The 14,439-nt window shown below is 39.4% G+C and overlaps 1 protein-coding gene across 1 annotated transcript; it reads left to right on the top strand.

The window, feature by feature from the left end:
- Positions 1 to 1,231: 1,231 nt before the first annotated feature.
- LOC107565581 (equilibrative nucleoside transporter 4-like) lies at positions 1,232 to 9,654 on the top strand. Its single transcript, XM_016250843.1, has 10 exons — positions 1,232 to 1,355; positions 1,971 to 2,102; positions 2,218 to 2,331; positions 2,468 to 2,596; positions 2,684 to 2,758; positions 3,862 to 4,130; positions 5,007 to 5,139; positions 6,052 to 6,239; positions 6,328 to 6,568; positions 8,555 to 9,654. Exons 1-10 carry the CDS (start codon positions 1,232 to 1,234, stop codon positions 8,704 to 8,706), a joined length of 1,557 nt encoding a protein of 518 aa, XP_016106329.1. The 3' UTR covers positions 8,707 to 9,654.
- Positions 9,655 to 14,439: the final 4,785 nt, after the last annotated feature.

Below are 14,439 nucleotides of genomic sequence, written 5' to 3'. Positions count from 1 at the left end.
TCTATGGCATCGTGAAGCACCTTTATTTTTAAGAGTGTACATAGATGTTTCCTGTCAGCTTGATTTTTGAGTGGACTTTGCTGTTCCGATGAGCATGAACGGTATATGAGTGGGCACTCACATGGGCCGTGAGCGACTGAGCAGGGCACACACACGCACAGAGCGGGATAATACACAGAGTCACACCACATGAAAGTGAATCCTGAGTGGTGGACTAATTTTCGGCAGCCGGAATTTCAGTGCATCTCTAATTATTGGCGACATCAGATATTAATATTATATAATAGCTGCTTTTTTGAACATTTTAGCAATTTAAAAAGATTAAAAAATATTTTTTACACGGCACCCCTGCTCTCGACAGACGGCACCCCGGTTGGGAAACACTGACCTAGACTAACTGACTCAGTGGGTTTCATAACATGCCGTAAAATTAAACCGCGCGCGTCCAAAGTCAACTGGTAGGAGAGAAACAACACATCCATGCCCAGATGAAAACAGGTGTAGGAACAAACATAGAACCACTGCAATGCTTGGTTGCATAAAACAAAAGAACTGAATTTTCCTGCACATTATAGCCTGGGTCTATAAGCATTGTGGAGATACTGGGGCAAGTTGTCACACTTTTTACTCCAGTTAATATTTCTCTGGTTAGGTGTATTTTTAATGTCAATATTCAAGTGAATTTAGATATCACTACATTATAATGTGCAGCATGAATGAATTATTTAGATATGATAGAGAAAAAACGTTTGTCCTCTCTATACTAGCATCTATATGCACACATACACACAAATTTATTATGTGATTATTTATGTTTGTTATTATTTGTTATTTTATAAGCATACATGTAAATACATATGCATTTCTCTTTATTTATACAGTTATATATATATATAGAGAGTAAATAATGCACAAATCTGTACATAAATCTACTGTTCCAGATTCATACACATTATTTATTGTTAAGTTTTTACTATTTAAATGTTTTGTTTGTTTGTTTTGTTTTTTCTGTTCTCCTGTCAGATATGTATGTATGTATGTATGTATGTATGCATGTATGTACCAGGAGCACCTTAAAAAAAACCCACAACAAATTCCTTGTGTGTTTGCACACACCTGGCGAATAAAGCTAATTTTGATTCTGATTCTGATACATGACAATCCCAATGAATTCATCTGTCTCTTGACAGCATGAAATTTCCCATGTGTGAATTCTGTCATTTTTCCAGATATGTACTCCGAGGAGTGGAGCAGGAATCGGCAGGGTAGAGAGAAGTCTGTGATCACGAATTTCAGCTTTAGTCAGCTGCCAGACGAGGAGAAGACGGGTAGGATAAAACCTCACAGTGCTCAGGGTGAGATACAGATATGTACAACACAGCTTATATCAAGCAATAACCGGGCCATAAAAAAATTGCACATACGTAATAATGCATTAAATTGCATGTACAAAATGCAGTCAGTGCATATATATTTATGCATATGATGCATGCATGAGGTTATCATTGATATGGATATGGATATGATGCTTGAATTTCCCAAAATTCAATTCAGTTCCAGAGGATTTCCAAAATTTTTGTCAGCCGAACCCCTTTGACATGCATTACCATCCAATACTTGAAGTTTCCTCTGAGATTTTAAGTGAATATTTCAATTATTCAACAGCACATACATTCATGGTTCTCCAATGTTGGTTTGTAATATTTATAATAAACAATAAAAGTATTCAATATTTTTTGGTAATTTTTATTTCCATTGTTTGAATTTTAAAATAATTTATTTTAATTATTTGCTTTTTTGTCAAGTCACAAACCCCCTGGGGTTTACAAATCCTATTTTGGGAAACCCTGCATTAGTGTAAGACACCATCATGCACAGCAAAAAAGAGCTGATTTTTATGTATAGATAACAGGCCTTAGCTGCTCTGTCATTCTGGTTGCTATTCATATAAGCTCATGTCTTATTTTCAGACTCAGAGGAATCCATTCCTGATGATCGCTACCATGGCATCTACTTTGCCATGCTGTTGGCTGGTGTCGGCTTTCTGCTGCCATACAATAGTTTCATCACCGATGTGGACTACCTCCACCGCAAATTCATAGGTGTGATGCAACCTGTCGCACATCACAGGAAAGACTAAATTAAATTCTCAGAGCTGTAGGTGGATAAGCGATAACTATGCATTGCACAGTCAAAATACTTCTCTTCCATTGTCAGGCACCTCTATTGTGTTCGACATGAGTTTGACGTATATTCTAGTGGCTCTCAGTGCTGTCATTGTGAACAACGCACTCGTGGAGAGACTGAGCTTAAACACTCGCATCTGTGTGGGTGAGAACATGCAAAAACCACCTCAAAATATTAATAAAATTCACAAGCTCTTTCGCACCATTTTCTATGCATACGCACACACATATTCTTATTATTCAATTGCAAAATCACTAAATATCCTGTGTTGCATGAATAGGATATCTATTTGCATTGGGACCTTTGGTGTTTGTGAGTGTATTTGACGTCTGGTTGGAGCTGTTTGACACTCAGCAGTCCTATGCTCTTACTCTGGCTGCAATTGCCATTGTTGCATTTGGATGCACAGGTGAATATATACAAGCAATCATGCTCTTTCCATCGGCCTACATTGTGCTTTTGTGTTCTGTAAACATTGTCCTTTTGACCTTTACAGTGCAGCAGTCCAGTTTCTATGGTTACACTGGGATGCTACCCAAGAGGTACACACAGGGCGTGATGACTGGAGAGAGTGAGCTGAACTTCCATCACCACATAACTGAAATTATAACCATTATATTAGAATAAATGTAATATTTACTTCACATTATTGTACCCCATTCTCATTACCGTAATGCATTTTTTTAGTCATATCGTTATCAATAAAGATTCTCAGTAATTTAGTAATAGTAATTAATATAATAATTAAAGGAATAGTTCACACAAAAATGAAAATTTAGCGCTGCTTTTCCCCTCACATACGCACGACCGGAAGGAGCGGAAGCGGTCGACTGTGGCATAATAAAAGCTCCTCTGCTTTCGAGCCGTGTGTCGCGCTCGTTCAGCGGCCTCGTTTCACTTCGATGGCTTTCAGCCTCACCCTGCTTCATTCTGCTACGTTAATAAATCATTAGCTCATCCATGAACATGATTTCTGCCCGAGTCCCGTCGGATTGCATCGGCTGTGGGGATGAAGACCACAACTCCCATGATTCCACACTCAGTCACAGCCTCATCAAACTACGCCTTTGTCTCTTTGTTTATTTTGAATACGTGCCCTCTAGCGGGCGAAAGTTACATATTGTGCCTTTAACATCTTGTGAAGCACATCTTGTGTTTTTTTAAGAAACAAATCTATCAAGGTATTTTAACTTTAAACCATCACTTTTGACCAAAATACCATAATCCATAATAACACTTTCTCCGGTGTAAAAGTCCATCCCCTGTTGTCTTTCCACATCAAAATCCAATAACATATTGGTTTAGAACTGTTTTGACTTCTAAACAGTGCTTGATCGATGCATATTTCTCTCCTGATTCAGATGACACAATTTTTTCACTGGAGAAAGCAATATTATGAATAGAGGGCCAATTTTCATTTTTGTTTGAAAATTAAAGGCAGTACAACAAATGCAGATTCTTAAAAAAATTCTATTTTACTATTACATTTTATTATTAAATTATAGATATGATATAAACATTTTTCACATTACAGTAATGAGCATTTTATTTATATATTTTTGGTAATATGAATTAGTCCCAAAATATGAATTCACCCAATTTTTATTCATCATATGTATTGTTTGTTTGTATTGCAGTTGATGTTGTTTTTTCTGTCAATTATGGTTGTTTCAGGCACTGCAGGAGTTATTGTCTCTCTGAGTCGCATTTTTACAAAGCTGCTGGTGGAAGACGAGAAGAACAACACCATCATCTTCTTCCTGCTCTCTGTCTCAATAGAGACGCTCTGTTTTCTGTTACACGTGGTGGTACGACGGACACACTTTGTCCGTTATCACACCGACAGGGCTCGCCACAGCTGGCTCAAAGTACAGATCAATAATGTTACGACAAAAAAGCACAGTGGCTATCAGATACATTACGACAGCAGCGCAGAGGAAGAGGTAATTTCACACGAAATAATGGTTTGCGCTTGACTTTTGGGTGTGGGCTCTTTATCCATATGTTACTGACAGGTTTTAAAAGGTTTCTATGGGTCTGTGGCTAACTATTTTCCTTCTTACATTGCAGGAAAATTTAAGTTAACCATAGTAACAAAATGAGTGCAATAGGTTTTTCAAAACTTAATAGGCTCCCTACCTAAATAGCCTTTTTGGACGTATGCACACTTCTGACACAGGGCAACACTACAATGCACTGTGAGAAACCTTAGCAAAAAGAAGTTAATTATACTTAACTATGCACTTGTAGTGTATTTGAAATCTTAGAAGTATATTTCCAAAAAAAAAACTGTATTTGGAGAAAATATATTAATTAAATAAAACCAGTACACTTTATTATGTTTCTTAACATACGTAAGTACACTTTTAAAATGTGCACTTTGTAATAATGTCAAATTAAAAGTTTTACTTTAAAGTAAATTTTAAAACGTTATGTTTTATCATGCTTTAAAGTAGTACACTTATTTTCACGTGTTGACTAAATCTGCTGAACTACTAAAGCACATCTATAGTAAATGAATAATTGAAAAATGCAGAATTTTTTATTTTTGTGTGATCTGTCCCTTTAAGCATTTTATTTCCACAATAAGTACTTTTTTTAATGCTAAAATGTATATCTTTTTAACAAGGGTAGCTAAGTAAAATGTTTATTATCAATATATTTTTTATTCATTTCTAAAACGTTTTCAAAGAAAATAGATCCATGTCAATATAAAATGTTTAATTTCCCCCAAATTTGTTGTAAGCAGTAGACGGCTCAACCATATTTTGAGACAAAAGATCAAATTGACATTGACTCGTGGCTTTTCCACAAATTAGGATGGTGTGGCGACAGGGACAGTTGACGAAGCTGATGCAGTTAATCTGGGTAACGGTTCCCATGGAGACGGAATATACGTCAGATTTGATGTGCTCAAACCAGACACCAAAAGGAGTTGGATGAGCGTGAAGGGTGAGCTATAGGTTTAATCACAAACGCCTGTAGCTCTTCAGTGAACATACTAAAAATTAAAGTTATAGTTTACACAAAAATTAAAATGTACTGATAATTTACTCACCCTCAGGCCATCCAAGATTTATATGAGTTTGTTTCTTCATCAGAAAATATGGATAAATTCAGCATTTCATCACTTGCAAAAATGGATTCTCTGCAGTGAATGGGTGCCATCAGAATGAGAGTCCAAACAGCTGATAAAAACATCACAATAATCCACAAATAATTCACACCACTCCAGTCCATCAGTTAACATCTTGTGAAAAGCTGCATGTTTGTACAAAACAAATCAATCAAGGCATTTTTAACTTCAGACTGACGAGTCCTCTATAATATAGCTTTCTCCAGTGAATAGAATCAGGAGAGAAATATGCACAGATCAAGCACAGTTTACGAGCAAAATCAGTTCTAATCAAATATGTCAGTGGATTTTGATGTGAGAGGACAACAGGGCATGGACTTTTTCACAGGAGGAAATGTTATAATGGATTATGGACTAAATAGAGATGACGGTTTAAAGTTAATACGCCCCAATAATAGAATTGTTTCTTATAAACTTGCAGCTTTTCACTTAACAAGACATTAATTGATGGATTGGGGTTGTGTGGATTACTTGTGTGATGTTTTTATCAGCTGCTTGGACTCTCATTCTGACGGCACCCATTCACTGCATTGATCCATTGGTGAGCAAGTGATGTAATGCTAAATTTCTCTAAATCTGTTCTGATGAAGAAACAAAATCATTTACATCTTGGGTGTCCTGAAGGTAAGCAAATTTTCATTTTTGGTGAACTGTTGCTTTAAGTTCAATTAACATTGGAATTTTAGGACTGAAGTTTTTTGACATAGCATATGATGACTTTCTTACAGAGCTGCTGGGACAGAGGTGTGCTGTTGCCCGGGTGATCTGGACCTATATGCTCTCAATTTTGGTGACATATTTCATCACTCTGTGTCTGTTCCCTGGTTTGGAGTCAGAGTTACGCAATGATACACTGGGAGAATGGCTGCCTATTCTCACCATGGCTCTGTTCAACATGGCAGACTTTGTGGGCAAGGTGAAATGAAGCTGTTTGATGTCATATACAAGCATATAGTATGATTTAAAAATGGCAAATGTTCAAAGTCCTTTATTTCTCTCTTTAGATCTTGGCAGCGTGTCCATATGAATGGGGTGGTGTGCAGCTGCTGGTGTGTTCGTGTTTGCGCGTTCTCTTCCTGCCCCTGTTTGTGATGTGCGTGTTGCCCGTGCAGCGCCCCCTGCTAGCGCACCCAGCCTGGCCCTGCGGCCTGTCCTTGATGCTGGGAATCAGTAACGGTTACCTTGGCTCTGTACCAATGATACAGGCGGCCGGCAAGGTGCCACTTCAGCAGCGAGAAGTAGCAGGTGAGTACGGCTGATGCATGAGTAATTATTTTATTAATTAATTAATTTAGTAATTTTTAAACTTTAAATTTAATAAGCTTTTATCCAAAGCGACTAACAAATGAGGACAATAGAAGCAGTCAAATCTAACAAAAGAGCAACAATATATAAGTGCAAATGACAAGTCTCGGTTAGCCTAATGCAGTACATGTAGCAAGGTGTGTATATATATATATATATATATATATATATATATATACATATATATACACACATATACATACACACACATACATACATATATATATATATATATATACACATACATATATATATTATACACACACACACACACACAAAGAAAAACAAGTAGATAGAATAGAAAAAATAGAAAGCTAGTGTTTGTTTGTTTTTTTTTAAATAAAAAATAAATAAATAAAAAAGAAGATAAATATAGATAAAGTAGAATTAAAATAGAATAGAAAGTGCTAGAGTTAGAGGGTCAAATAAAGGTGGAACAGATGTGTTTTTAGTCGTTTCTTGAAGATGGTTAAGGACTCAGCTGCTCGGATTGATTTGGGCAGGTCATTCCACCAGGAGGGAACATTTAATGAAAAAGTCTGTGAAAGTCCATGATTACAATTATGACAAAACATTTGTCACTCAGGGGATTTAGGGCTGTAAGTGTTATCACATATGCTTTGAGAAAATATGTGAATGCAGTTGTTGAATTACTGTAGTAAAGATTTGTTTAGTTTCAAATTTTTAGATTTGAGTTTAAAAACATCAAATTTACCACTCTGAAATTAGTTAGAGATGATCACTGAAATGTTCTAAATAGAAATACACCATTTCATTTGATGCATTATTCAGCTTATCAAAGTTTAAACCACCTGTCTTCAGACTAGAAATAAATACCTAATATTTCCTAAAGGTCTTTTCATATTTCACCTGTTATGAGTTCATCAGTTGCTCTGGTGAGCTTTGTAGCTTTTTGTTTTTTAATAATTTTCAGTAATTGTGTTTATATTTTCTGTCATAATCACCACAAAATCTGTTTCAAATGTAAATCAGCTGTTTGGGGTTTTACATATTTCTTTTTTTAAATCTCTCATCACCAAAAAAACTAAATGACTACTACATTTAATGCAATATAAAGCATGTACATGACACATTTTTCTGTCACTTGGTTGCACAGAACGTATGCTAATACAATACATAATATATGAAATGTTTTAAACAGACTATACTATACTATATACTATACCTATACTGTATAGGTTTTTAGAAATGTTGACTACTAAATTCTACAGAATTCATGCACATATAAACCTAAGCCTAGAGTGAAATTGCATACCGGTGTTATTCGTGCGTGTTTACGCACGAGTAAAGAGACCGGCTATTAGCTCGTGTGTTGTGCGATGTGGTAGCCTCAAGACATTATTATTAAAATATTTGTCTTTTTTCATTATTAATATATTTGCAGTTTTGATGTGACATTGCGATTTTATTACCTGTAACTATGGGTAGATGTGTACGTCTCAAACCATCAGATCCATCCACACTGAAGCCCATCCTTCACAAGCAACTGACTATTTTACGTTTCAACAGCTAGAGGGCAGTTACACATAGTGTAGTAAAAAAAAGTGTAACTTGAAAATAGAATTCCTTGACACATAACATTTTTTATTATTATTAATTTATTTACAGTTCCCTGAATCCCAGTACTGAAAAAAAAACAGTGAGATTAAATTCATGTGGATAGCATAGCTCTATTAATTTGTTAAAACATTTGATGTGCAGTAGGCTATTTGAGTTGACATCGAAATCGCTGACTGTTGGCAAATTGTTGGAGACTTCTCATTATTGAATTCTTTCTAGCTGGGAAGCAGTAGACTTAAACAAAATTCTCCATTTGCTTACCATTTAATCTCATTTTTGTCTATGAGAAGCAACTGATATATTACAATTTTCTTGTGATTTTTCTTTTCAATATTGTTTTTACAGGGAACACCATGACTGTATCATATATGGCGGGACTGATGCTAGGCTCTGCTGTGTCTTACTCAACATACAGCCTGACCTCACAGGCACAGTCTACTCACACGCTGAAACTCAACAACACACTCACAGTACAGAGCTATGTGCCCGGCCACTGAGTGTCTCTCTCTCACATGTACACTGTTTTGTATAGTTGTTAATGTAAGAATAAAGAACATTTCCAGAGTCTATCCCTGCTGAAAACACCAGCTTAGACCAGTGTTTGTATCCTGGTCCAGTCTGGTTTATGCAAGGAAAGTCTGCTGGTTAAGCAAGATAAGAATCCCTGTTTGGGACACCAGCATATTAGAATTTCATTGTGGGGACCAGCATCTAAAACACAACACATGCTGGTGAGCAGCTACATATGCTGATTTGTTCATCAGGGATGTTGGCTCATATAAAATGTGTTGAGCTATTCATTAGAGTATTATCCAAGACTGTCTGAATAACCATCGCTTTGTTAAACAAATTGATGTATGACTGTTCCTGTCATGTTTAAAATTATGGCCACCACGTGTAATTTACTGTAAGGTATGCTTTATAGTTCTACTTTATGACTGGTTGATATAGTCGTGTTGGTGTCTTGTGTTAAATTATGACTCTCCACTTTCATCTTAAACCAAGGTTAGGTAAACAAATTGTTTCATTATTCGCAAAACATCTTATTCTGGCCAAAAGATGTTGTTTGACTGACATTTTAAAATGACTATAATGTTTGCTTTTTGATGTGATGGGCAGGTAAATCTGAAAATGGAAGCATTTACAGTTCACACAGATCATGTGAGACGCGGGCAGTGGGGAAAGTGCGTTTTTGAAAAGTTGAACCTCTTTTATTTTTACCGGCGCGTTTTTAGAATGTGAGCGCACAGTACAAACACAGTTGTGGTGTCCTGTTATTCAATGTTATGCTTACTAAGACCACAAGAGAGAGATAGGACGAGTGGGGGAGAGAGTAAAGGGAGAAAAAGAAGTAGAGTGAGAGACGAGATGTATGTGTGTTAAGAATTGTTATTAAATGAGTTATGTGACCCGTTCAACTGCTGTGGCCTGTCTTCATATCGCTACCTGAAACACAACATATTGGCGACGAGGCGACCACGATTGCTGCAAAGATGGCATCGGCTGCACCATTTCCTAACTTCTTACCTGCTCCGGGTGATCCCACGATTCCCTTCAAGACATGGGAAAGGATGTTTCAAAATTACCTGCTAGTGATCGACGTCCAAGGACAGGAATGGTCAGAAGCCAGGAAAAGAGCCCTACTGTTGCACTGCCTGGGTACAGAGGGGCAGAGAATATTCTACACGTTACCTGACACGGGCGATACAATGTCCGCTGCAATTACTGCTTTACATGCTCATTTTACACCCAAGTTGAACGTGGTTATGGAGCGACACACATTCCGAAAAATAATTCAACAAGCTGGTAAATCTATAATCCAGTATGTTGCTGCACTGAGAGAACTTTCATCCACGTGTGAGTTTACAAATGCAGACGATATGATTCGTGACCAGCTCCTGGAAAACGTCACTAATCCGCGTATCCGAGAGAGACTTTTGTTGCAGGACAAATTAACATTAGCCAATGCTGTTACAATTGCACAACAAGTTGAATCTGCTGGAGAACATGCTAAAGCAATAACGAATACACAGAACTTTTCTGTACAGACTGTGAGTATGCAACGACACGCAAAAGTTCATGGACGTGGCGCTGGGGGATCTGAAAATAGAACGACTAACGCACGCTCGACTGCTCTATTCACAACGATTCGGACTGTGACTTCAGCCACTCGTACCTGCTTTCGCTGCGGATCGGATAAACACCTCGCAAATGCAGTAGAATGTCCAGCAGCTAAGGTAACCTGTAAAAATTGCAAGAAAAAAGGACATTTTGCACGTGTTTGTAGAACTACACAAACTCACACAGTGCAGGAAGTGCTAATGCCTGAGTACAAGCTACTGTTACTACAAGATAAAGATGCAAGTTCCAAACTCCAATGTACTGTTCAAGTTGAAGCTGGTGCAATTCAGAGGCCTGTTTCACTGACCGTTGATACTGGCGCCTCTGTTTCGGTTCTGCCTAAGAGCATGTATAATGATTACTTAGGCGAAGTACCTCTACAGCCACCTGCAGCGTGCTTAGTCACTTACTCGTGTACTCCAATTAATGTGATCGGCTGCCTGCATGCAACAGTAGTAAAAGACTGCCGCAAATGTTCAGTGAATTTCTATGTGGTAAACAAAGGAACTGCGTTAATGGGCATGGACCTCATATCAGCTCTAAAACTGTGCATTAAAGGAGATAAAATCATGCCAGAACCTGTGTTACAACTTTCTGTGCTGTAGGGTTTATGCATAAAGTCAAAGTGTCCGATTCAGTCGTTCCAGTACGACAGAAATCACGACGCCTGCCATTTTCTGTGAGAAAAGCTGTGTCCGCTGAGTTGGACAAACTACTTTCTGCAGGAGTCATAGAGCCAATTGATGCATCTCCATGGGTGTCCCCAATTGTGGTCACCATGAAAAAGACTGGTGACATAAGAATGTGTGTAGACCTAAGAGAACCAAATAAGTCAGTAATAATCGACAGTTACCCCCTGCCTCATATGGAGGAATTATTGACTGCTTTAGCTGGAGCTACGATCTTCTCAACAATCGATCTTGAAAGTGCATATCACCAAGTGCCTTTACATCCAGAGAGCTGTGATTTAACTGCATTTATCACGCATGAAGGACTGTTTTGCTTTTGCAGGGTACCATACGGTTTGGCTTCAGCACCGTCAGTATTCCAAAAGATGATGGAGTGCATACTTAAAGGGGTACCGAACGTACAGAACTACCTTGATGACATCATTTGCTTTGGACGGACAGAAGCGGAACATGACGCTGTGCTGAACACAGTGTTGAACAGACTAAAGGAGGCTGGTCTACGGCTGAACGAACAAAAGTGTCAGTTTCGGCAAAAGAGCTTGCGCTTTCTGGGACACTTGGTTACAGCACAAGGAGTTCAGCCAGATACTGAGCACTTACAAGCAATTGTACAAGCCCCAGCTCCTAAAGATGCGCCAACTCTACGCTCATTCCTGGGTATGCTCTCATGGTATAATAAATTTATACCCAACTATGCTACCGTAGTTGAACCATTACGCGCATGTCTCCGCCAGGATGAAGTATTCCAGTGGAGTGAGGAAGCAGAAAGATGCTTTTCCACTGTGAAGCAATTGTTGGTGGCAAGTCCAGCACTAGCTTTGTATGATCCTGACTTACCATCCATTATATCTACAGATGTGTCAGATCATGGTCTGGGTGCGGTGTTCACTCAAATTCATCCAGAAAACACAGAGCGGACAGTCGCTTTCGCCTCCAGATCCTTAACTCCGGCTGAGCGAAAGTATGCTACAGTGGAGAAAATTGGCGTTAGCATGCGTGTGGGCAGTGGAAAAGTGGAGGACCTATCTGTGGGGGCGTAAGTTTACACTGTGAACTGACCACCAGGCGCTAACAACATTATTCTGTACTAAAGGAGCAGACAGGGCTGGAATGCGCATAGCTAGATGGGCTGCGCGCCTGCTATGCTTTAATTATGATGTGGTTTATCACGCAGGTTCGTTGAATTGTACAGCTGATTGTCTTTCAAGATTGCCCTTGCCATCTACCACAGATAAGGACTCAGACACAGAACCTGAGCTAGTTGCATTGTTGTCAATGTCTCTTACATCAGTTACTCCAAAGGAGTTTGAGTCTGCTTCTATGGCCTGTTCTGAGCTGTCTGCTCTGCGTGCTCAGATTGAAAAGGGTTGGCCAGCTTCAGCAAAAGCCCTGGGTTCTCCATTGCAACTGTACTTCAAAATGAGACATGAACTTTGTGTGACCAACAATCTTGTGTTCCGGGGTTCACGTTTGGTGGTTCCAGTGACGCTGCGCAGAACCATGGTCACTTTAGCACATGAGAATCATCAGGGCATAGTAAGGACCAAACAGCGGTTGCGCGAGCTGTATTGGTTTCCCGGAATGGACGCTATGGTTCAAACTCAGATTGCAGCATGTTCGTTGTGCCAAGAATCAGACAGGACTGCAAAGACTACTGCTTCTCCATTACAGCCAGTGCCTCTCCCTGACGCTCCATGGTTGAAGTTGGGTTTGGACATAGTAGGACCCTTTGAGACAGCTGCTTATGACTGTAGATACGCTATTACTCTGACAGACTATTACTCAAAATGGCCAGAGGTGGCATTTACGCCTTCCATTACGAGATCTGTACTCATTGGATTCCTGAATTCTGTTTTCAGCAGACATGGACACCCAGAATGTCTGGTAACTGATAATGGACCGCAACGTACCTCTTCAGTCTTTACTGCTTTTCTTGGATGAACGGAATATCACACACATCAAGACGTCCGTGTACCATCCTGCAGCTAATGGGGCTGTGGAAAGATTCAATAAGGTTCTTAAAGACTGTGTGCAAATGGCCATTCTTCAGAAGCGACCATGGAAACAAGCTGTCTTGGACTTTTTGCAGACCTATCGTTCTACCCCACATGCAATGACGGCGTTAGCATGCGTGTGGGCAGTGGAAAAGTGGAGGACCTATCTGTGGGGGCGTAAGTTTACACTGCGAACTGACCACCAGGCGCTAACAACATTATTCTGTACTAAAGGAGCAGACAGGGCTGGAATGCGCATAGCTAGATGGGCTGCGCGCCTGCTATGCTTTAATTATGATGTGGTTTATCACGCAGGTTCGTTGAATTGTACAGCTGATTGTCTTTCAAGATTGCCCTTGCCATCTACCACAGATAAGGACTCAGACACAGAACCTGAGCTAGTTGCATTGTTGTCAATGTCTCTTACATCAGTTACTCCAAAGGAGTTTGAGTCTGCTTCTATGGCCTGTTCTGAGCTGTCTGCTCTGCGTGCTCAGATTGAAAAGGGTTGGCCAGCTTCAGCAAAAGCCCTGGGTTCTCCATCGCAACCGTACTTCAAAATTAGACATGAACTTTGTGTGACCAACAATCTTGTGTTCCGTTTGGTGGTTCCAGTGACGCTGCGCAGAACTATGGTCACTTTAGCACATGAGAATCATCGGGGCATAGTAAGGACCAAACAGCGGTTGCGCGAGCTGTATTGGTTTCCCGGGAATGGACGCTATGGTTCAAACTCAGATTGCAGCATGTTCATTGTGCCAAGAATCAGACAGGACTGCAAAGACTACTGCTTCTCCATTACAGCCAGTGCCTCTCCCTGACGCTCCATGGTTGAAGTTGGGTTTGGACATAGTAGGACCCTTTGAGGCAGCTACTTATGACTGTAGATACGCTATTACTCTGACAGACTATTACTCAAAATGGCCAGAGGTGGCATTTACGCCTTCCATTACGAGATCTGTACTCATTGGATTCCTGAATTCTGTTTTCAGCAGACATGGACTCCCAGAATGTCTGGTAACTGATAATGGACCGCAACTTACCTCTTCAGTCTTTACTGCTTTCTTGGATGAACGGAATATCACACACATCAAGACGTCCGTGTACCATCCTGCAGCTAATGGGGCTGTGGAAAGATTCAATAAGGTTCTTAAAGACTGTGTGCAAATGGCCATTCTTCAGAAGCGAGCGTGGAAACAGGCTGTCTTGGACTTTTTGCAGACCTATCGTTCTACCCCACATGCAATGACTGGTGTTTCACCATTTGAACTGTTGTACGGTAGAAAAATGAGGACCAAACTCACTGTGTTTACACATCATTCCAAGAACACACTGGACAGGGAAGTTCGACAGCGAGTGTCGATTCATCAGAATAGAATGAAGCAATACTCTGATGCGAAACGATTAGGATGAGTGGGGGAGAGAG

Source organism: Sinocyclocheilus grahami, unplaced genomic scaffold (assembly GCF_001515645.1).
Source record: "Sinocyclocheilus grahami isolate Dianchi unplaced genomic scaffold, SAMN03320097.WGS_v1.1 scaffold25.1, whole genome shotgun sequence".
In the NCBI taxonomy this organism is placed as follows: Eukaryota; Metazoa; Chordata; class Actinopteri; order Cypriniformes; family Cyprinidae; genus Sinocyclocheilus; species Sinocyclocheilus grahami.
Note: the sequence above shows the minus strand (reverse complement) of the source record. Positions and strands in the feature narration are given on the sequence as shown.